Source organism: Sminthopsis crassicaudata, chromosome 3 (genome assembly GCF_048593235.1).
Source record: "Sminthopsis crassicaudata isolate SCR6 chromosome 3, ASM4859323v1, whole genome shotgun sequence".
NCBI classification, from domain to species: domain Eukaryota; kingdom Metazoa; phylum Chordata; class Mammalia; order Dasyuromorphia; family Dasyuridae; genus Sminthopsis; species Sminthopsis crassicaudata.
In genome coordinates, this window is record NC_133619.1 from 635303989 (window position 1) to 635325286 (window position 21298).

The 21298-nt window shown below is 48.1% G+C and overlaps 1 protein-coding gene across 3 annotated transcripts; it reads left to right on the forward strand.

The window, feature by feature from the left end:
* Positions 1–4021: 4021 nt before the first annotated feature.
* On the forward strand, positions 4022–20460 carry UBE2J2 (ubiquitin conjugating enzyme E2 J2). 3 transcript variants are annotated; one of them, XM_074306616.1, is made up of 7 exons: positions 4022–4255; positions 11440–11570; positions 13217–13257; positions 15021–15123; positions 15238–15376; positions 16649–16729; positions 17323–20460. In XM_074306616.1, the coding sequence occupies exons 2-7, from the start codon at positions 11440–11442 to the stop codon at positions 17605–17607; spliced, it is 780 nt and encodes a 259-aa protein (XP_074162717.1). In that variant the 5' UTR covers positions 4022–4255; the 3' UTR covers positions 17608–20460. The 3 variants fall into 3 exon arrangements, with proteins under 3 accessions (XP_074162717.1, XP_074162718.1, XP_074162716.1); XM_074306617.1 differs by lacking the exon at positions 4022–4255 and adding an exon at positions 4307–4448; XM_074306615.1 differs by lacking the exon at positions 4022–4255 and adding an exon at positions 5384–6241.
* Positions 20461–21298: the final 838 nt, after the last annotated feature.

Sequence of the window (21298 nt, forward strand, 5' to 3'; positions counted from 1 at the left end):
ATAATCTTTTTAACATTGACCCTTGCAAAACCTTGTGTTCCAATTTCCTTCCCCCTTTCTCAACCTCCTCCTCTGGATGGCAAGTAATCCAATATATGTTAAACATGGAAAAATATATGTATATTGAATATAAGCATATAATTATGTTGCTGCACAAGAAAAGTCTGATGAAAAAGGAAGGAAAAAGAAAAAGAAAATAAAATTCAAGAAAGCAACACAAGAAGTGAAAATTCTATGTTGTGATCCACATTCAGTTCCCACAGTCCTCTCTCTGGATGCAGATGGCTCTCATCATCACAAGATCATTGGAACTATCTGAGTCATCTCATTGTTGAAGAGAATTGATCACTGTATAATCTTGCTGTTGCTGTGTACAATGACCTCCTGTTCCTGCTCATTTCACTTAGCATCAGTTCATGTAAGTTTTTCTAGGCCTCTCTGAAATCTTCCTGCTGATCATTTCTTATAGAACAATAATATCCCATAATATCCATACACCATAACTTATTCAACCACTCTCTAACTGATGGACATCTACTCAGTTTCCAGTTTCTTGCCATTGCAAAAAGGGTTGCCACAATCAAAGAGTTTCTTTCCCTCCTTTAAGATCTCTTTAGAATATAAGCCCAGTAGAAATTCTGCTGGGCCAAAGGGTATGCACAATTTGATGGCCCTTTGAGCATAGTTCCAAACTAAATAGCCAATTATTAAAAATGGAGAGACACAACCTTTTTTCCCCTGTCCTATTTTCCTGTCCATTCTCTCAATAACAGGGTTTATACATAGGATTAACATTCTCCTCACTGTGGATATTGCATTGCCACCAACTAGCTCAGGCTAGTGTGAGAGAGGAGATTAAATTGGAGACTTACAGAGCTATTGTGTTGATCTCATTGTTGTACCTGTGAAACCTGGGCAGTGTACCAGCGCCGTGCCAGGAAACTTCCATTTGAATTGTCTTAGGAAGAGTCTGAAGATCTCCTGGCAGGATAAGGTACCAAACACTGAGGTCCTTTCTCAAACTAAACGGCCAAGCATGCAAACTCTACCACAGAGAGCTTTGTTCCATTGGGATGGGCCCATTGTTCCACTGCCAAACATACATTTGCCAAAAAGACTATTTTATGGAGAACTCACACAGAGCAAGTGATCACAAGACAATCAGAAAAAGTGATAGAGAGACACTCTCAAGGTCTCTCTTACAAACTTTAGAATTAATTGTATGACATGGGAGACACTGGCACAGTATCACCCAGCATGACATGTTCCCAAACAGAGAAGGTGACATGCTCTATAAATACAGTAGAATGGAAGTAGCTCAAAAGAAACATGAGATGGGCAGTTAGAGAAATACGCCAAATGTTCATAGGGACTATTTGTGTCCGACCTGTGGCAGAGCTTTCTGAGCTCCAATTGGTTCTGAGCTCCTATCAGCCTCAGTTGGACACACGTAATCCGATTTTGGTCCTCTTTGAGAACAAAGGACAACAAGAAGGGTGTAGGATGTAGATTCTTTGTTTTAGATTGAACAAGACTGGGAGTGGTCTGGGGATAGGAATAGTCTCAGTCCAAAAGAGAGATAAAAGAAGAGGACATTCTTTGCCTTAATTGTTACCTACCAATGAAGTACACAGCTTCAGTCAAACTGAGACTGCAATCTAAGGTCATCTCCAATTGTCCTCATTTATATCTTGCCACTGACCTAGAAAACTCCGGAGGAGTGAGGCTGTTGACCTTGCACAGTCCATCTGCATTTAAATACAATTCACTCAGGGCAGCTATGGTCCAGTGGATAGCGCACCAGCCCTGAAGTCAGGAGGACCTGAGTTCATATTTGATCTCAGATACCCTAACTGTGTGACTCTGGGCAAGTCACTTAACCCTAATTGCCTCACCAAAATAATAACAATAATAATAATAAAAAATAAGTACAACTCACTTGCATGACATGGCACACCCTCCCTGATAGTATGGTCCTCTTTGAGAATGAAGGACAACATCCCAGCTTCTCTCGGAAGCCTTTCCCAATTTTTCTTAATTCTGGTACCTTCTGTAAATTATTTTCCTATAGCTTGTTTGTACATAGGTTCTCATTCTCCCCTTCCATTAGAACAAGCATGAAGTTTGTTGTTGGTCACCTTCAATGAGAATGAAAACAGCACCAAGGTCAGCGACTGCACTGATGGTAAATTATTTAACAGAAAAAGGCTAAAAGCCAAGACTAAAGTGGAGGGAGAGTAGGCGTGCGACTTTTTGCTCTCAGAAGAGCTCTCCAGGGGCCCTCGGAGGCTAAGATACAACAAAGTATAGATTGATTCTCTACTAGCTGGGCTAACTTTGGCCTAGCAATTAATATTAAGAAAATATATATATATACTCCATCAGTCAGCCCCACACCATTCTTTATGTGGAATCATCAGTTATGGCAAATGGAAAAAGATTGCATGGTTAAGGTCACTTACTTCGGCAGTCTGCGTTCCAGGGATGTCCAAGTAGATGAGGAGATTGACACACGCTTTGCCAGAGCTAGCTCAGTGTTTGGGGGGCTCCAAAGCAAAGTGGGGGGGAGAAGGCTGCCTATCAAACTGAACAGCTACAGAGCCTTGTGCTGACCTCTCATGCCTGTGAAACCCGGGCACATACCAGCGCTGTGCCAATGGAAACTGAATCGTTTCCATGTGGTGGATTTAGGAAGCTTCTGAAGATCACCTGGCAGGATAAGGTGCTGGGAATTGAGGGCCTTACTCAAGCTAAACTGCCAAGCATTCCAACTCGGCTGCAGAGAGCCCCACTCTCCACCGGACCACGGGCACTGTAAGAATGCCAAACACATTTACCTAAAAAACGATGTTACGGAGGGTTCACCTGAGGGAAGCGCTCACATGCAGGTCCGAAGAGATCCAAGTCCTCTCTCAAGGTCTCTCTGAAGAACCCTGGAATTGATCGTGCGACCTAGAAGACGCTAGCCCGGCATCGCCCACCGTGGCGCGCCCTCATCAGCGGAGAAGGGGCTGCGGGCTGCCTGAACAAAACAGATCTGCAGTCGCTCCAAAGAATGTGAGAAAAGCCATCCCAAGTGTTCATATGAACTATCTGTGCGTGACCCGGGGAGAGCCTTCCAAGCTCCCCGGGGCTCTCATCAGCAGCACCCGTTTTGGTTTTCTTCCAGCATTCCACCAATGTGCACATTTATTTACATGTGGCATACTGTGTGTATGTCACTGCATATATAATACATATATGCCTAGACATGCATGTGTGTTTGTGTATGTATACGAGTGTACACATGTATGTGGGTCCATGTCCGTGCATCTCCCCCACTGTAAGCCCCTCCTGGGCGGTGCTGTATGCAGCATATGTGTGTATACAAATGCACACACATTACACACACAGACACTAGACGTGCATGTATGTGTGCGTGTGTACACGTGTGTACATGTGTGTGGATCCATGTCCGTGCATCTCCCCACTGTAAGCCCCTCCTGGGCGGTGCTGTATGCAGCATATGTGTGTATATAAATGCACACACATTACACACACGTACACTAGACGTGCATGTATGTGTGCTTGTGTACACGTGTGTACATGTGTGTGGATCCATGTCCGTGCATCTCCCCACTGTGGGTCGGGCCTCAGTACCCCCACTTGTCGCACAGGGCCGGAGCACAGCCAACCCTTTAAATGCCTGAGAGGGCCCGGCTGAATAGACGGCCGGGGAAAAGGCCGAGCCCGGGGGCTATGCTGGACCCTGCAGCCGTGGCACTTGGGAGACACAAAAGTCTGGCTGCGGGCGGGGAGGACGGCCAGCCCCGTAGCCGTCCCTTGCCCCGCCCCCTTCTCGGCTCCGCCCCCAACCAAGGAGCAGCGAGACGACGGTGTCCTTGGCGCCCGCGCGGCCTAGAGCGTCGAGGGAGACCAGGAGGGAGGGAATGAGGGAGGGAGGTGCCCCGCTCGCTCCCGGAAGCGGAAGTGGCTCCCGGCTCGGCCGGGAGGGCGGCCATCTTGGAAGCCGGAGCGGCGGCGGCGGCGGCGACTGAGGGTGTGACGGGCCCGCTCCCGGACGGCGGCGGCGGCGGCGGCGGCTCCCCGGCCCGGCCCGGCCTCTGCTCCGCCTCAGCTCGGCTCCCCCGCCCGCCCGCCCTCCTTCCCTCGCCCTCCCGGCGGGCGGAGCGAGCCCGGGCCCGGGCCCAGCGCGGCGGCGGCGGCGGCGGCAGCGGCAGCCCCGGGAACGACCCCGGCGGCGGCGGTGGGAGAGGTGAGCGGGGCCGGGCGGGGCCGGGCGGGGCCGGGGCGGGGCCGCGGTAACAATCGGCGGGGCTCCGGGCCCGCGCTCCCCTCCCCCAGCGGCGCAGACGAGCCCCCCGAGGCCCCGAGAGGTGACGTGACCGTGAGGCCCGAGGTGGGCTTCCCCGCTCCCACTCCCGACGCGTCCCGCAGCCCGGCCCTGGGTAAGTCGGGGCCCGGGGCCTCAGTTTCCCCAGCTGTCAGGCAGCCCCCCGCCCCGGGGGGCGAGAGGGACCGCGCTCGGACGCCCTCCGGCCTTGGACAGGCGGGGCAACTGAGGCAGGGGACGGGAAGCGGTTAACCTCCGGGCCGGGCCCGCCGACGTTTAGTGAGCGCCTTCCGAGTGCCTGCCGGGGGACTTGGGGGGAGTTAGGGAGCGGAGGAAAATACCGGCGAGAGCCCGTTACTGTAAACAAGTTAGAAACGAACATTACTGAAGAGACACAAAACCCGCGCAGCCTCCTCTGCCCGGCTGGTCTCCCCCGTGTGTGCCTGCGCTCCGGAAGGGCTTAATAAATGCAGGGAGCCTCCGGGACGGCCCTGCTCCAGCCCTTTGTCCGCCTGGGAAGCTGAGGTTCCGCGGGGGTGACCGGTACAAATAACCCGAGCTCTGTCCTCTTATTAGCCAAGGTCATGAGTGGGAAGGGTCAGAGGTCGCACTTGGACGGACCTCGTTCTCATTTCTAATACTTAAAAAGCCGATTCTCCCGAGGTCACGAAGCCAGAGAAGTCAGAGTCTGCATTTGAACCCGGTCCCCACTTGAGGAAGAAACAGACTAAGAGAAAGTGTTATTTGCTTAGTAAATTTCACAAGCTGGTAACACTCATGGCTGCCCACTGTTACTACCTCGATATTCTAAGGCTTTTCTATCTCAGGATCCCTCGATAGTAAGTTGAGGATCCCAAAGGTCTGTTGTTGATGTGGGTTACATCTATCAACGTTTGCTGTCTTCGAAATTAAAATTAATAAGTATACTAATAATAAGTAATATTAAAATCAGTAAGTATTTATGGATTCATTTAAAAGTAGTAAACATTTCTATATTGAAGTAATATTTGTGAAAATAAGTTTTCCAAAAACAACAAAAAAAATTTAACGAGAATAGTGACGACATTGCTTTATTTTTGCAATTCTTGAATGTCTGGCTCCATAGAAGACAATTGGAGTAGAAGACAGTTTGCATTCAGTCTGTTTTGATTTGAAGCAAATGAAGAAAATCCAGCTTTACACAGATAGTGGTTGGAGAAAGGAGAAGTGTTTTAAAAGGTGAATGATGCCTTCTGATTAGGAGAGACTGGGCCTCCCTGCTGTCTGAGAGACTGTCCAGGATTTTCCCGCCGCTCCAGCCTTCCCCGGAACCTCTGTCCTGGGGTGGTTCGGGAGTGTCTCAGAGCTTAGCCCGGGAAATCTGGGATTTAAAGCTGGAAGGAGCTTGGGATAGAAGAGGAAGCTGAGGCCTCAGGGGCCGGGATGTGCCCAGAGGTTCAGAGAAACTGAGCGGATCCTCCGGATCCAGTGCCACTGCTCTCTCCGCTGGACCCCGAGGAGATGCTCTCTGAGTGGAGGGAATGGATTTAGCTGGTCTGGCCTCTGTCTCCCAGAGATGGGAACTGAGGCCTGGAGAGAGAAGGTCTTGGCCAAGCAGGAGCTTTGCACAGGTAGCTGGGAGCGGAGCTCCCATCGACAAATCCAGTAGTGTGGAGGCTGGTTCGTCACAGCAGCGGATAATTCTTGCTGTTCTTCACTCTTCTGCTTCCATCCTCCTGGAGCTTCCCTTGCTTCCCCCTCCCCCCACCAAAAAAAAGGGGCGGGCTTCCTAAAACACCATCAGCCCAGTGCCCTTCTCTGCTCCTGCCTGAGCCGGAGGGAGGCCTGCTGGTGTCTCTCTTAGCTGCCTTGGAAGCGTAGTCCCAAAGCCTCTTGGACTTCCTTATGCTTTCAGAGCCTCAGAGAAAGGTAAATGAGGATGACTTCAGGGTCTGGTCCGGGGTTCTGTGATAGCATCTCATCAGTGCAGCAAGTGGTGCCTGCTGTGTGCCAGGGGCTGGGGCAAGAGAGGGGGTGGTTAAAAAGCTTAACACTGCACTCAGACTTTAGGGACACCTGGCCTGTCCTCAGGAGAAAGTGGGTGAGAGTAGGCTGGGCTTTGTTTTATAGTCCATGGGGTGGGTTGATTCTTTCAGAGGGAGGGGTGTGCGTCTTCAATAAAACTCAGAGAACCCTGTGAGCCCACTCAGTGTCCAGACTGAAGATCCCATTTCCAGTGGTGAGATGGGGTTTCTAGATGTGCCACAGGGGCATGGAACTTAGAGCAAGAATGGATCAAGGCCATTGAATTGACTCTGATTTTGTGGTTGAAGGAACAGGCCCAGAGACAAGGGGCTTTCCTGGAGCTGCCATTCACTGAGGTCCTTGAGCTACAAAAACCCGCTTCCCTCCAGCCTCCTGAGCATCTTGGGCTTTGTTTAAGTTGGTCCTTTGTGTGCAGGAACCTGAAGTTCTTAGGTCACCCACCCCACACAGAGAAGCCAGATAGCTTTTGATTTCAGCATAAAGAAAGCAAAAGGGAAATATGCTGTAGAAATTATGATTATTAAAATACTGTTTATGAATTTAGTTTCTTGAGGCCATTTCCCTGAGAACAATCTGATAGGGGAAAGAGCTGAGGGTTGATCTGTGTTTTTATATCCTTGGACTTGCCACCAGTGAGCTGCAGCAATTTCTGAGCCTCCATTACTTCATGAATGAAATGAAAGGGTTGGGCTGCCCTGGTTCCTGTCTAAGGTGCCTTCCAGCAGGTAGCTCTTTGCCTCTATTTGCCTCTACCTGGTATTTGCATGTATTGATCCATATGGAGGTTGCATTCTCCTTTCCTGTCCTCTCCCTCCCTCCCTGACTTTGAGAAACAATAATCGGTTGTTCTTTTAGTTTTGTTTTGTGTTAGTATACAGCTGTACATTCCTTTCAGAGTTCCCATTTTAGGGGCAAAGCTCATTTTCAGACTTGTTATCGTCAACGCTTGTTACATACAGTTCTGTAGTTGGAGTCTGTCCTCTCTTGCTGGGTGATCTCGGCTCCCACGGGGTCAGTGTCTCTGCAGGTGATTCCTTAGCCCCAGCCTCCGCTGAATTACAGTCAGAGCAAACTCCTCGGACATCTTGAACTAGATGTTCTTTGGAAATCTCAAATGTGACTTGTCTAAAACAGTACTCATCTTCCACTTGCAATTACTGGCAAGAGCAGCACCATCCTCCCGGTCACCCAGGCTTAAACCTCAGCATCCTCCTCTGCTCTTCCCTCCCCTCTATCCAGTCCCTTGTTCAGTCTAGGTCAGTGCCACTTGGGCTGTTGTCATTAATGTAGTCATTTCCAGTTTCTCCCCTCTCAGCTGCTGAGATGACTGGGGCCTTCGTGTGGCCATATCAACCAGTGACTGTTACCTCCAGATTCACACAGAACATGAACTCCTTTGTTTGGCTTTAAAGGCCTTCGTGACCCTCACAGACACACATGCATCCTGTGGCCCCTTCTTACCTTTCCAGCCTCCTATACAGAAAAGAAACCTCCTCCCAGAGAAGGATTACAATTGAGAGACAACAGGACATAACACTTGAGCCTCATTCCTCTCCCAAGTATTCCATAAGTCAGCCACATTGGCCTCCTTGCATTTCCTACCACAGTCATATTTCATCTCCCTTTGCTCCCTTTGCATCAGCTGTCTTCTCAACACCTGAAGACTCAGAATATTACCTTGTATGATAGAAGCCCTTTCTCAGGGTCTCCTCCCCTCCCTGTCAGATGCTTTCAGAATATCTTCCTTTACACTGATTCTGTCTTATCTATAACTAATTATTTACATTTGCCTTTCTCATTGGAATGTATACTCCAGAAGATTAGGGATTTGGAGGTGGGGAGGGAATTATAATTGTGCCTTTCTTAAAAGCACAGTGTCTTAGGCATAGTAAGGATTTAATAAATGTTCAGAGACTGGGCTTAACATTATATTTAGAAAAGTCTTCCATACTAGATTTAGTTATGTGTTTTAATACACACACACACACACACACACACACACACACAACACACACATTCAAGAAACTGTGATCTCATTGGTGTGGACACTATCTTGACTGATACTACCTTGTCACAAGTCCCTTTGAGTGTGTGTGTATGTATAGTGTGGTATGTGACGAGAGAAGAAGAGAGAGAGAACCTGAACCCTGAGCAGGATGTGTTTTGTGAAAGTGCTAGGGCTAACTTTCTGCTCATGAATCTCTTTAAACTTAGCCGGGCTGTATTCAGATGTATTTGATATAATTGAATAAGCTTAATATTTGAGATTTGAAAGACAAGACTCTGGAGTTGATCATTTATATCATTTTTCTTGAGTTTCTAGATGTTCAAATTATTTCTCTTCTGGTTTCTGTCCTGTGTGTAGGTTTGTGTGCGCACTCTCACACAGTACATTGGGTGATCCCTGCCCTTTAGGAATCCTGTCTTAAGGCATCATCTTTACTTTTTTTCCCCTAGTGCCTTTGGTTTTGTCCTAGAAAGCTCAGAGAGCTTGGTATTTGGACAGAATAACTTGGAAGAGGCAAACTCTTTTCCCTAAACTGACCCCGGGATGAATGTCCTATAAACTTGGCATGTAGGAAAGGAAATGAAGTTGGTAGGTGATAGAATACATGCATAGACACACATACACAAAAACACGCACCTGTACATACATGCAGGTTATTGTTTGTAGTTATATTCTTTTTCATGGATTGAAATTTTGATCTGTACAGACTGTGCTGCTGAAGGTCACATTGTGCCCTTGGTTTGTTTGTTCATAAAATAGCAAAATACCCTGTGGCCTGACTTGGTTTGTGTTGATGTCAGTTCACTTTTGACATCCTTTGGAAAAAATTGAGCACTAGAAATGAGTTTTCAGTATTTATGCCTTGGGACAGAATGGTCTCTGTGTTACCCAGGTTTCACTTCTGCTTGTGTGTCAGGCTGTTGCTTTCGTTTCCAGAGAACAAGCCAACATTCTTTTTGGCAGGTGTATTCTTATGGTAGGCTTAGCAGTCTCCCTTCCTCAGTTTGAACAGGTGTTTGTCCGTGTTGGTATTGTAAGAGCTCCTGATCCCTTCTGGTTGCTCAGGTGACATGGCAAGTACAGCCAGCTCCCAAGACTGCCCAGTAGCATTCTGGGAGCACACTCCCTGAAATGTGGTTGTAGCTGAAGAGTGGTCTTGTTGGAAGTGAGCTGGGAGAAACTGGAAGTAGGACTGATGCTGTGGAGCTCCCCCATGAGGCCTTTCTGCTCTCTTGAGTCCTTGTTGGAGGCAGACTAGTCTAAGAGTCTTAGCTTTAAGGAAAAGAAAGGTAGCTTGGAGATCAGATTGTCTAATGGTTTCCTTTTAAAGATATGAAAACTGAATCCTGGGGAGGAAAAACAGCTTCTCCAAGGTAAGGTAAGGAGTCTTTGGCAGAGTCAGGGCTGGAGCCTTTTAAATGTGCCTGTGTTTTCTAACCTTGATGGTAAAAATCATATAAGAATAAACTCATCTCATTTGAAAATCCAGAGTTCAGGATCACTGGATGCAGTGAGAAGACTGGTACCTACATAGTGTTTCCAGGTGCTGGTCCCCGGGAGGTTGAGCCCTCCTGAGATTGATAGAGGAGAGAAGCAGGACTGTAGCAGGAGGTGGGACATGATGAGTGGGTGATCTAGTCAAGAATAAAGCACCGTGAGAGTCCAAAGAGGGAAGCAGCTTTTGTGAGGACTTGGCTTATAGAGGGTGGATGGGATTTCAACCTACAAGGCTTAGAGGAACTCTCCTGAGCAGAAGCACAGAGGTGGAAAAGGACCAGGGCTTGAGGAATGGTGAGTAGTCACATTTGGCTGAAGCTGGGGTTGTATGATGGAGCGTGGGAGGGGGAAGGAAAGGCCAAAAGAGTCAGTTTGGGTCCTTTTTAAGAGTTTGGAATGCCAGTTTGAATGGACACCGGGAGCCATTGAATGTTTTTCACAGTAGAAGGCCCTGATCACTGATCACTTTGAGAAGGTTCATGTCACTAGCCTCCTGTGAATTGCATTAGAGGGGAAGGGCTGAAGGTGAGGAGATTAGCCAGGAGGTGACTTTCATCCTTTAGTCCAAAGTAATAAGGCTTAGACTAGGTCGGTACTGATGGGAAGAAAAGCAGCTGAAGGCATTTTGGAGGGCAAAATGCCCCCCACCCCCACCCCCCAGGATTTGGCGAGTGCCTGGATTTAGGGGACATATAGGGAATCAATGTTTTAAGGCTGGAATCCAGATCTGACTTCTACTCTATGGCAACATCTCCTTTGGCTTCCATCCTTGAACTTGAAAGAGGAGAGGGAATCCACAGGGATTGGGTGTGTTATCTCTTTCTTGTTTTCTGTTACTTAGGCCACAGGGATTGGGTGTGTTATCTCTTTCTGTTTTCTGTTACTTAGGCCTCCCTCCCAAGTATTTACTGATTTGTGAGGGCAGGGACTCTGGTTTGGGAGTTTGATCCCCGCAAATGAATGGGAGTATGTTCCATTAATAAAATTAGGAAAGCCAGGGAGAACCACAGGCTGCCTGGGAAGATGATTTCAGTTTTAGACAGGTGGAGCTGGGGGAAGGGCAGGGAGAGAGCGAGAGCGAGAGCAGGTCAAAGTCTGAGAGAGTTTGGGGATGGGTGTTGAGCAGGCATGTGAGATGGGGATCTGGGGGAGATTTTGGTTAAGTAATGGCAATATAGAATTGGTATTTTAGGAGCATTAACCCGTGAGGGCTTTGGGTCCCTAGGAGAGCCTGGAAGTGGGAGAGCAATTAGGATACTGTTGTCTCAGAGGGTGAGAGAGGAGGAGGAGGAAGTGGACTGTGTACAGGGTGTCAGAAAGAAGGGGAGGAGGCACTTTGAAGGAAGGAGGAATAGGAGTTTATGGTTGATGAGCTACAGAGGAAGAAAAGAGTCCACAGTGTATGGACACATGGGAGGTGGCGGGGCCAGTGAACGTGGGGAGAGAGGTTTGGGAGGGGGGACTGGCCTGAATGGATGTGTCAGAGTAACGGACTTAGGAAGTGAAATGTTGATATTAAATGACTTGCTGTTGAGGTCTGGAGCTCGTTCATAATTCATGTCTGTGTTTTTAATAGATGAGCAACAACAGTAATAAGAGAGCACCAACAACAGCAACCCAGAGGCTTAAACAAGACTACCTTCGAATTAAAAAAGACCCAGTGCCTTATATTTGTGCTGAACCCCTCCCTTCGAATATTCTGGAATGGTAAGGCTTCGCATTGGTTCACTTTCATCAGCATATAAAAAACTTATGGGTCTCTAGAAGGCTGGGCTCCCTGCTTTCGTAGCTATTCATGCCTTTTGCTTTTTTCCTTTTAATGTCTGAAGACCCCTAGTGGATGAATGCATCCAGGTATTGAACACTTCAGAAAGGGTGTGTGTGTGTGTGTGTGTGTGTGTGTGTGTGTGTGCGCGCGTGTGTGCGTGTGTGTGTGTGCGCGCGTGTGTGTGTGTGAGAGAGATGACCACAAGTACAGTTTATAAAGTTCTGAACGAGGGTCTTAGAGCTTAAGACCCTTGTATAAATCCTTATCTTAAAATGTAAAAATAGCAAATTTTAGATTTGAGGTGCCTAGGCAGAAATGTAGATGAAAAAAATTTTCAGAATGATCCTTAGAAATGTTTGCTTTGAAAGAAATATCTCAAGTTTGTTACTGCTCATGGCATTCTTGAGGAGTCTGCATTTTTTTGGTCCCGGTTGTCCAACTGACAAGATGGAAATGGAGGAAAAAAATCATAGGGCGCTGATCCTTGTGTTCAGCCTCATTTTATAGATGAATAAATGGGCAGCTTAGAGAATTGATGGGACCCTATCGCGGTGGTACAGCTCATGGTGACCGAGCTGGAACTGACTCCTTTCCCATCATTCCCTGTTGCCTCCCAAGTGAGTCTGTTTTAGAGGAGCCCATGAAACCAGTGTCTTCAGAGAAGCCATTTGTAGGAATTGACTGCTCAGCTAAGGCCTGAGCCCTCCAATCAGAGCTACATCCTTTTTTTCCTGTTACTTCTTATTCTGTGCATGAAATGTCGCATGGGTTGAACATGTCCCTGTATGTTTTATTCCCAAGGGGCAATTTGTTCCCCTTTTCATAACATATTTTTGCTCTAGTTGACTTTATCCTCCTTTACTGTATGGGTTGATAACTGATTTTTTCCCCCCCCTCCCAAGGTAGCCATATTACTTCTGGATTATTTGTGGGTGATAACTAGTTCTCATCTAATTTATCAGATTGGCTGAAATGTGGCTGGGGACCATTTGATTGTACAGAATCAATGAGGGCGAGATGGTTCTAGTATTTTTCCGACTTTTTGTGTACAGTAGAGACCTACTAACCAGTTATCGACTAATGGGAAAAGTAAGTGGCTGTGGCTACATTAAGGGAAAAAAGTGTAAACATTCTGACCGCACTTTTGTTTCATCTTTTCAAAGTGTATCATCTGAAAGTGATTTCAGCGTCTGCCATCATGGTTTGAGGAGTTTGTAGACGGAAGTGTTTATTGGAATTGGATTTGATAACTGAGTCATCCAAGACCAAATTTTAGAAGTATCAGCACGCCAGTGGAGACATAGAGGAAATGACTTGAAGAGTTATTATAACTTTTAATGTGTAAAATTTACTTCTTGTAAAAGAATTGTTAAGTTCAGAGTAAATCATATAAAGAAACATAGTACTATAGAAAGAGCTTTAATTAGACATTATGTTGTTTGTGTGCTTGGATTCTGCTCCTTGCTTGGTGCACTCCCACTTGTGCTTCAGGGTTTGTCCAGGGCTATCTGATGGCTGAGGCTGGGGCTGTTTCAGGCAGCCTTGACGTGGGCCCACTCTGACCTTTGTCTCCCGTCTCCCTTAGGCACTATGTTGTCCGAGGACCTGAGATGACTCCTTATGAAGGTAAGCAAGCCAAGGCCGCAGGAGGAGTCAGCTTTCGGGCTGTCCTCCTTCGTGCTCCCAAGGAGGATGCACTGCCATGTGTCCTTTCTGTGGCAAGACTGTGTCCCCTGTCGGGTAGCAGCTTAAGGAAACATGGTACAGTTCTTTATTGACTCTTAATACTTCCACATTCTGAAGATCCTAAAGTTCTGTGTTTTTCATTAGACGTACTTTTATTCAACTTTTTACAGTATTTGAAATTTAAGTAAGGGTATTAGAATCGTGGAGCTGGAAGAGACCTTGGAGGCCAGCTGTTGTCCAGCTTTGCACTCTTGAGAGTCAGCAGCAGCCATGCCATGGACCCTCTCTGTTGGAATACCTGGGGATGGGAGCTCACTGTCTTACAAAGGAAGACCACATGTTCTATGGTTGGACCTTGGCTAGTTTTATCTTGGATTGCGGTTGCCTCACCAGTCTCCTGAGTTTGCTTCGGTGAACTGGATAAAAGCTTATTTGGAATTGGCTAGCCTTTTTGTGAGCAAGTTAGAGCCTGGGGAGGAACAGCCTCTGCTTTTGGCTGGCTGGAAACCTCTCTTAACAATTGGAGCCATCTCATGGTTGCCTTGGAAGATGGTGGGCTTCTCCCTGGGAAATGTAAGCAAAAGCTGGAAGAATGAATGAATGAAGAGGTCTGCTTAGAAGGGAAGCCCGGCCTCCAAGGTGTCTGCCACTTCTTCTCAATCCCTTGAAACCTTAGAAACTTTGGAGTCCTTCTGATCCAGAGCAGCTTTTTCGGGGTACTTCAGAGTAATTCCCATAGAGGTAGTAATAGATCTGCCATCATCTGGGACCTGGAGGACTTGTTCTCTGGTGGTCCTGGGCCCCCCACATTTTGCCCTCAGAGTTTTCATTCTATCTGGATATTAGAGGAAGATCAACCAAAATTCTCAGATGAAACGAGGGCTCTCCCAGGGAGCATCTGCTTGTTACATTGGGTATAGCCATTGAAAACTTGTCAGAGCTCAGGGGCACAAGAGATGGTGAGATTTAGGGTGACACCGGGAGCTTCCCTCAGTGGAGGAGGAGGGATTGGATTGGGTGGGTGGAGGGGAGGAGACCGAAGAAGCGGAGGTGGAACTCACGGGGTGGGGGGAAGATGCACTTCACTATCAGGGACTGCACTGCCAAAGTCCAGCCAAAGGAGTTGAGTGTAGTTTGACTTTTGTAGGCAGACATGATGAAGGGTAAAGTGGATATCTTCCCAGGTGTCTTCTTCACCAGCTTTGTTTGGTTTGTGGAGGCACTTATTCCAGAATGCTTCGATAATTATAATAATCATAGCTGATTAAGTACTTAATATGTGCCAGGCACTGTACTCAGTGTTTTATGATGATCTCTTATGATCTTCACAACAATCTGATGAGACAGGGACTTTTATTATCCCCATTTGACTGAAGAGGAAACTGAGGCAAACAGGGTAAAGTGACTTGCCCAGGGTCCCACAGCTAGCAAGTGTGTGAGGCTGGATTTGAATTGAAGTCTTCCTGACTCCAGGCCTGATGTCTCTGGTAGCTGCTCTGGGTTTGTCTGAATTGTAAAGTAGACATTTCTATGTGGTTAGATTGAGGACCTGACCAGTGGACTCGGTCTGCAATTGGGGAAAGCATGATGATGATTCTTTTTTTTACATTTTATTTGCAACAGGTCTATCTTTGTAAATGCTACAAGGAAATTTCCCAGAGTACTAAAGAAGTTATTTTTGACCTTCTTCTGTTTTCATCTAGGTGGCTATTATCATGGAAAACTAATTTTCCCCAGAGAATTTCCTTTTAAACCTCCTAGTATTTATATGATAACTCCCAATGGAAGATTTAAATGTAATACAAGGTAAGACGTTTCACTTGTCCCCACTATTGTTTCTGCAATTTCTTTGGGATCCATGCAGGGGGCATCATGTGTATATTCAATAAATGGGTGCCTTTCCCCTCCCTTTTTTGGCAGGTTATGCCTTTCAATCACTGATTTCCACCCTGATACATGGAATCCAGCTTGGTCAGTCTCAACAATCTTGACGGGTCTGCTCAGCTTTATGGTGGAAAAGGGCCCCACATTGGGCAGCATAGAAACTTCAGACTACACAGTGAGTCCTTAGGAACATCTCACAGGTGGGGGTATTCTAGGTGGAAAATGGGGGTTGTAGGCCAGCAGTGTTTGAAGCGCCTGCAGTGTGCTAGGTCTGAGGATACAGAGAAAATAAGTCCCTTCATTCAGCTTAATTTAACCATAGAATCTGATGGTGACCGACATCTCGCCCCACCTTCTCCGCTCTCTGGAGTTCTCCCCTTCACAGCATCATAGTCTCCAGCCCCGGGCAGAAGCTTGGTTCTAGCTGTGGGGTTAGGGAAAGTTTGCCACTTGAGCTGGGCCTGAGACCCTGAAGTGGTGTGTGCAAGGACCCAGGGCTGGAGAAGAACAGAACTGCTCCCTTTACTGGAGCAGAGAATGTTAGAAAGGGAATACCTTGGAATGAAGCCAGGGGGTGGAATTAGATTGTGAGAGGCACTTCTGTATCACCAGAGCCAGAGCCCTGGCTCATCCCCAGGGAATCCTTGGTCCTTCTCTTCCCTGTTCATGGCACCCTGTTTCTGTGCCCCTCAGAGATCAGTATTCCTGGCAGAAAACACGAGGTCATATTCCCCATTCCCCTGTCCAAAGAACATAGGTAATAGCCCCTGCTAAAGTTGTCCCTTCCCTTCTTTCATTAAGGGAAGGTTCCCCAGCCTAATTAGTGCCATGTTTCCCTCCTTAGCCATGAAGATCCTTCTCATTTCTACATTAAGAACTGTCTGCTTTGGCTTAGCATATTTCTCCTTATTCTTTGCTCTTTGGGGGTGGCAAAAACTGGGTTGCCCTCATCTTTTGCAGCTTCTGATGGCTTGTGAATGGGAGGTGAGCACCCTGAGAGTCCTTGAGGACTTTTGATTGGAACGAGCTAAGAAATGGTGGGTTCCGGCCTGGGGCTGCTCCACCTGCGTGTTAGGAAACGAGGGACGCTGAACTCTCATGGCTATTTTGTCTGTGTTGAAGATAGATCATCTCTTTCCTGTTGTGTGTAATTAGTGCCTGCCTTCATTTCTGCCGCTGATGAACTGGGCCAAAATGATAAGCGTGAGAATGTGTAACATTTGTAAAGGGAATAAAAGCAGTGAGTTTAAAGTATGAGATAGGAGATGGAGAAATCGAGTTAGTTCCGAGAAACAAATCACCTAGATGTTAGCGAGAGCCCCCATCTCCCTGCTTTCTTCAGCATCGATATGGTAACGCCAGGCCAAAACATAATTTCTTCTCGAGTCATTTTAAAGTTATGTGGGTGACATTTTATTCTCAAGGTGATCCTTTTCTTTCTTGGCAGAAAAAACAACTTGCTGCACAGAGTTTGGCATTTAACTTAAAAGACAAAGTATTTTGTGAACTCTTTCCTGATTTGGTGGAGGTGAGTACTCCTTAGAAAGGAATGAGAAGGTTGAAAATTGGTTCTCCTTCCATAGAAAATAATGTAATAGTCTGGGAGGAAACAGGTGTGTCCCATGTACCCCCTTTTAGTACTGCTTGGCTTTGTGCTCCCTTCATTATTTCATTTGATTTTATCTTCTTTGATTCAGGGAGTGTAGCTGCAGGGTACACACAGACATCTCCTGCAGAGACTGTATATGATGGCTTGTTCTAAAATGCCCCCAGTCGGGAAGCATTTAAGTGTCTGTAGTGCCAGGCGCTGTATTAAATGCTGGGGATGCAAATATAAAAATGGAAGGACAGTGCTTGCCCTTAAGGAGCATACACCTCATAACAGGACCAGAAAAGGAGGGGGAGCATAAAGCGCAGGCGAGGGGCCGTGTCCCCCCAAGAGAGTGGGGAGGTGGGCTGGGCATGAGGGAGGGCCCACTCCTAGGCCTGTGGAAGCAGAGCGCATCTGTCCCCGGGGATGGGAGGCCAGGGAGACCCTCCTCCTCAGAAAGTGCTTGCTTTAGTTGGCCTTGTGATGCTTTTCCCTGCCGATGATGGTTCTTTCTTTGCTTCTTTTCCTAGGAGATAAAACAAAAACAGAAAGCACAAGATGAACTCAGTAGCCGACCCCAGCCTCTCCCGCTGCCAGACGTGGTCCCCGACGGGGATACTCACCACGCTCAGAACGGGCTCCAGCTGCTAAATGGGCACGTGCCGATGGCCGGCCCCAACCACGCGGGCCTGCAGCAGGCCAACCGCAACCACGGACTCTTGGGGGGTGCTCTGGCCAACCTCTTTGTCATAGTCGGCTTCGCCGCCTTTGCCTACACAGTCAAGTATGTCCTGAGAAGCATAGCTCAGGAATGAGGCTCACGCCGGGATTCCAAGACCTTGGTTGGAGCGGAACGAGTGAGACTCTGGGCAGCGGAGCGTGACCCTGGGATGGATGACAAACAAGCCGGGTCTGGTCCTGCTGGGCTCCTGGGGTTTAGTTTTGGAAGCCTTTACAAAACACAAACAAAGCCAGACCCCAGAGCGGGCACGGCTGGGATCCGAGAAATATGTGAGAGTCTTGAATTCCTGTCTTCTTAACCTCCCTGTGTGTCTGTGGCCGTAGAGCACCTCAGCGCTGTGGACGAGAAGCCGGCGCTCGTGACGCTCGCTCTCTTAGCGCGGGCCCCCATCCACTTTGTTGGACCTGTTTGAAGTAAACACGTTTTTCATTTTACATAATTCGGTCTTTCAGAAAACCTGAAACTCAATGCCTAGCCCTCGTTGTATGTACCGTTTTTAGTTTAGGTGAAGGACTCTGGTCTGGAGTGAGACGGAAGTGGCCAGTATCCCGGTTGGGAGGTGGCCGGGGGGCTCGCGGGGCTGCCCTGTGGCAGCCTGACTACCCCCCGGTGGGAGGGCTGAGCTTCGGCCAGGCCCGGCGTTGGCTCCTCACTGTTTTGGTTTTTGGTTTTTGTCAAAATGGATGTCTTAATAAGGCTTAGGGTGAACTCTTAGGAGTTCAGGTAGCCAGTCAACTGTTAGATGCTTCTGCTGGCCAGTGACAAACTCTTAGACTTATCCGGGGCCAGCCTCGATTTATCTCAGCATTTTTAGTGTGTTTATGTTCACTTAGAATGACAAAAGAAATGACTTTTAGGAAAGGGTTTTTTCCTTCTATACCACCCTCCTTCCCCCCCTCAAAAACATGAAATTAAGATTCTGTTTTGCTTTCTGATCGCAAGATGTCATTGTTTACTTAAATAAATCTGCAGAGAAACTGACAGGCTGTTCAGAATGTGTTGCGTTTGTCGCAGATTCCCCTGAAGGGCTTGTAGTGGAGAGAGCAATAGATGTTGTCTGGTGGCGGGCACTCTAGGGAGGGGCAGAGGAGATATTCTCCTGCCCACACAAGGATCTCCTCTGGCCTCCGCTCTCTTGTCCGTCACTATTGAGGAGCTGCTCTCTTCCTACAGGCAATTGGCAGAGCCCACCTGTGACCACATCGATCCCTGTAGGTCTCTCCCTTTGATGCAGGTGCCCCTCAGACATCCACCGGCTGGCCTCGGGCCTCTCGCTTTGTCCCTGGTTCCTTAGTTCAGGATTGACTTTTGGTCCCCTGTGGAACACATGAAATCCCACTCTGTGTATCATCTGGCCTTTTGATTCCAATAGAGTTGGAGACTTCCTTTCTCAAGCTTCAGACTTGTTTGACTCATCTTTTGACTTGGTCTGGAGGCAGGTTTTCTGCCAGTTGCAGTAGGGTGTGATGGATCCCACTCCACACAGGATGACAGATTCCCAGCCGGGAAGACGAGTCCAGAAGGAGTGGAACAGTCCACAGAGAAAAATCCGTTCCACGGCGGCTGGCTGGGAACTGTCTGTCCTGTGTGCCCAGTGAGGGTCCGCGAGAACAGACCTTCCTCATGCTATGGAGATGCACTTTGGAGATGTGTGGTCTCTGCTTCCCTGGCAAGGAAGCGCCGTGTTCCTTCAGAGCTGTAGCACGTAACCCATCAGCCGTTTCTGGGACCAGTTTTCTCTGCAGTGGGTGACCAACTAGGCTAATAGGCCAGTACTTGAGGGAAGCGGTTGCATTGCTCCCCTTCTAGGGATGGCACAGGAGGGAAGGGATCTCTCGTTACAGCAAAAACAGAACCACCCCTGATTTATAAGCCTTTGACTTTCTTAGGATTGTTTTTAAATCTACCACTTTGTATGTTTCTGTCTGTCTTTCTAGAGCTAGTTGTTTTGATCTGGGTCTTGGGGGAAGAGATGTCTCATTATGTGTCCTGCTGTGCCGAGGCGGGGAGCTGGCCAGTCTGTAATGGGCAAGCCCATTTTGCCCTTCTCGGAGTGTGCTTGCTCCCGGGTCTCCCCCGCCCTTCCACCTTTGGTTCCAGACGTGCCGATGGAATGACCCACTGGGAAGGCAACATCCAGTTGTCCCATCCTCCATATATGGAGGTGGCGGAGGTGGAAAGAGCACCGAAATCGGATGTGTTGGTGGCCGCGGGCCTTCTGGCAGGAAGGGGGAAGGAAAGAGGCAGTGTGGAACCAGCCTCCCTGGGAAATGCCAAAACCCCTTCTCTTCACCACTCTGCCACGCTATGGCCTCCCATCTTTGCTCTCTGCTCTCCCCCCTCAGTGATGCCTTCCCCCTAAGCTGCCCTCTGTTACCTAGGAGATGAGGGAAGAGGCCTGATTGTGCAGCCATGGCTACGCAGCTGGGCCTGTGCACACAGAGAGCCCCTCGAGGCCGGGCTGTGCAATCTTGACCTTTTTTCTCTTCTCAAACCGAAGGCAGCTTCTTGTCTTCTAGGCTGAAATGTGGTCCACGATGCTAGGGCCCTGAATGATCCAAATGGTAGACAGCAAAGCGAACTTCCTTTTTCTGCTGATGGAACTGATGGGTTCTGACTCTTGTTCTGTTTTGATTTCCTTGGGAAAGGTTTGGATCAGACTCCTGACCACTTGTGGAAATGGGCAGAAATGTTTTCCCCCTCTTTTTTAAGCCCCATGACTGCTCAGCGCTCAGCCTTAGTTCGTTTTTTTAAATCACATGTTTTGGGCTGTGATATAGTTTTTGTTCGTTTTTATTTTTTTTTCTCAATCTCTTCATGAAAATATGTCTTATTGCTGGAAAAGTTGAGACTCTCTGTTACGCAGATTAGAAGCGACCCCATTGTAAAGTCTGTTTAAATAAAAGAAGGAAAATCTTACAGAAAATCAGATTGTGTGGAGCTCCGTGCCTGTGTGTGCGCGTATGGGTGCACGCCCGCTTACTCTGGCACGGTGCTGGTTCTCCCCTCTGCCCTAGAATGTGGCCTGTGTCCCTGGATCATTCGGAGGTGAGCGAATCAGAACACAAGCGCATCACTCCCTGGTTTCCCTCGGAGTCCTTCAGGAAGGTCTCGGGGCATCGCCCGGAGGAGTTAGGACAAGTTTGGGGCTGTCCTGGCTCAGACCTGGGCACTTTGGCAATTCTGTGACTGCCTGAGGCTCCAGGTCTCTACAGTCCTTTCAGGTTGGAATTGGACCAGCACATCATGGTTATTGATTGACTTGGAACCTGATATAGACAAGAGAGGAGAGCTCCACATTGGGGTTGCTTGTGCAATCCCCCTGCTTGTCAGAAAGCAGCATGGGAAAGGATGTGACGTTGGGATGGCCTTAGATATTCACCACCTGTTAGAACAGGGACCCAATGGAGATCTGGGAGTAGTGTCGCATGTCACAGCAGGAGGCGGAGGGGGAGATGAGGCTGTGAGCTCCATCCCATGGTCAGGACCTGGGATGGGGGTGTCCTGTATTCCAGCACCCACAGAGGGGAGGGCCGGAAGGAATCTCCACTTGGGGCATGCTGTGGAGTGGGAGGGAAGGAGGAGGAAGAGACCTGGGGTTGGAGTGGCTGGGGTAGGCCCAGGGCCTGTCGGAAGGAGGGAGAAGGGAAGTATATTGGGAAAGATTGTTTTGTGAGAGAAATTTAATAAAGTTTGTTTTCACTTATACCACGTAGCTCTTCAGTGACTTTTTAAGGCAGGTTTAGTAGGGCTTTTGCTTTATT